Source organism: Habropoda laboriosa, unplaced genomic scaffold (genome assembly GCF_001263275.1).
Source record: "Habropoda laboriosa isolate 0110345459 unplaced genomic scaffold, ASM126327v1 C6103425, whole genome shotgun sequence".
Taxonomy (NCBI): Eukaryota; Metazoa; Arthropoda; class Insecta; order Hymenoptera; family Apidae; genus Habropoda; species Habropoda laboriosa.
Window position 1 is genome coordinate 1 of NW_017127625.1, and position 1854 is coordinate 1854.

Consider the following 1854-nt stretch of genomic DNA (forward strand, 5'->3'; position numbering starts at 1 on the left):
GCACACACGTGCAAAAACCGGCAAAGCTTGAACGATCGAAAGATCAACCCCAAGCCCCTAACACAGCTTTTAGGGAGTTCACGGGAAATAGCGCCAAAAATATTTTACGCGCTAGAGAGAAAGCTATATTCAAATCAACAACTTTTAGAAGGCTACCGTGGATTCTTAGAAGAATACGAACAATTAGGACACATGACGCAGGTCAATGAAGACGAACTCAATGAGGGTTTCTACCTGCCGCACCATGCGGTAATAAAAGAGTCAAGCGAGACTACTAAAATACGCGTAGTATTTGACGCCTCCGCGAAAACTTCAACAGGAGTAACACTGAACGACACTTTGTTAAATGGGCCGATTTTACAGGATACCTTATACAATTTATTACTTCGCTTTCGTTCATATCAATATTTCCTGACGGCGGATATAGAAAAAATGTTTCGTCAAATTAGAGTACATCGTGAAGATAGAAAATATCAAAGGATTTTATGGCGCGACTCGCGAGATAAACCAATTAGGACATACGAATTGAACACAGTAACGTACGGAACCACCTCGGCACCCTTTCTAGCTGTACGTTGTCTACAGCAGTTGGCAGAGGACGAACAAGATAAATTTCCGGTTGCTTCGAAATTATTCAAAACGGATTTTTATGTAGACGATTTGCTCACGGGAGCAGCCACCCGTGAACAAGCATTAGTCATACGTGATCAAACAATAGCATTAGCGAAATTAGGCGGTTTCCACCTAAGGCAATGGACGTCGAATGACGAAGGTTTAATTGAGGACTTAGGCTCGAACAATCAAGAACGCACCCTTTCATTGGACATAGGTGAGACCAGGAAGGCGTTAGGCATTGGTTGGAAACCAAGAACTGATGAAATACGGTACAACATAAAAACAACCAAGGGCCATTCTCGACACACAAAACGTACAATATTGTCTCAGATCGCGCAATTATTTGACCCATTGGGATTACTAGGGCCGGTCATAGTTCGCGCCAAAATTATAATGCAAATGTTGTGGAAGGCTGACTTAGGTTGGGATGAGTCGGCTCCCCAATCAATCCACAGAATGTGGGTAGAATTGGCAGACGAGCTCTCACAATTAGTTACATTCTCGACACCGAGGAAAACGGTTATCGACAACCCATTAGAAATACAACTGCATGGGTTTTGTGACGCCAGTGAAGCGGCTTACGGGGCGTGCATTTACCTAAGGTCGGTTAACGACAAAGGTGACTGCCAGGTTAGTCTATTATGTGCAAAATCGAGAGTTGCCCCGGTAAAAACGGTATCATTGCCTCGATTAGAGCTGTGCGCTGCTAAGCTATTAGCAAACTTGGTAAAGGAAACAATTAGCGCGTTGAACAACATAGAAATTAAGATAGTTAGATTATGGTCGGACTCAACCATAGCGTTAAATTGGATTAGGACACCACCATATTCATTAAAAACCTTCGTCGCTAATCGGGTAAGCGAAATACAAAATCAAACAGATTCTCAAGCCTGGCGTCATATTTCCAGTGCTGATAATCCAGCAGACTTCATCCATACAAACTAGAGGACAAACTCCAACGCAGCTCCTTAACAACAAAAATGTGGTTAAAGGGGCCGCATTGGTTGTCACAGACCGAACGAACATGGCCATCTATTAATTTACCCGCGATAGAATTATCGATATCGATATCCGATAGGATCGGTAGGAAGTATTGACACAACAGACATAATTAATAGATTTTCTACAATAAATAAACTCAACAGGGTAGTCGCGTATATATTGCGTTTTTATAACAATTGTGTTAAGGCTTCGTTAGAACTAGTTTATGATACGGTCGCCTGTAGACGCTATTTTTGA

The 1854-nt window shown here is 42.2% G+C and overlaps 1 protein-coding gene across 1 annotated transcript; it reads left to right on the top strand.

The window, feature by feature from the left end:
- Positions 1–192: 192 nt before the first annotated feature.
- LOC108578336 lies at positions 193–1560 on the top strand. The gene has a single exon (XM_017941649.1). The coding sequence runs from the start codon at positions 193–195 to the stop codon at positions 1558–1560; it is 1368 nt and encodes a 455-aa protein (XP_017797138.1).
- The last annotated feature ends 294 nt before the right edge of the window (positions 1561–1854 follow it).

What these genes read in the sequence shown, in the direction of transcription:
- LOC108578336 (XM_017941649.1), top strand. Translation starts at nt 193, where the DNA reads ATGACGCAGGTCAATGAAGACGAACTCAATGAGGGTTTCTACCTGCCG.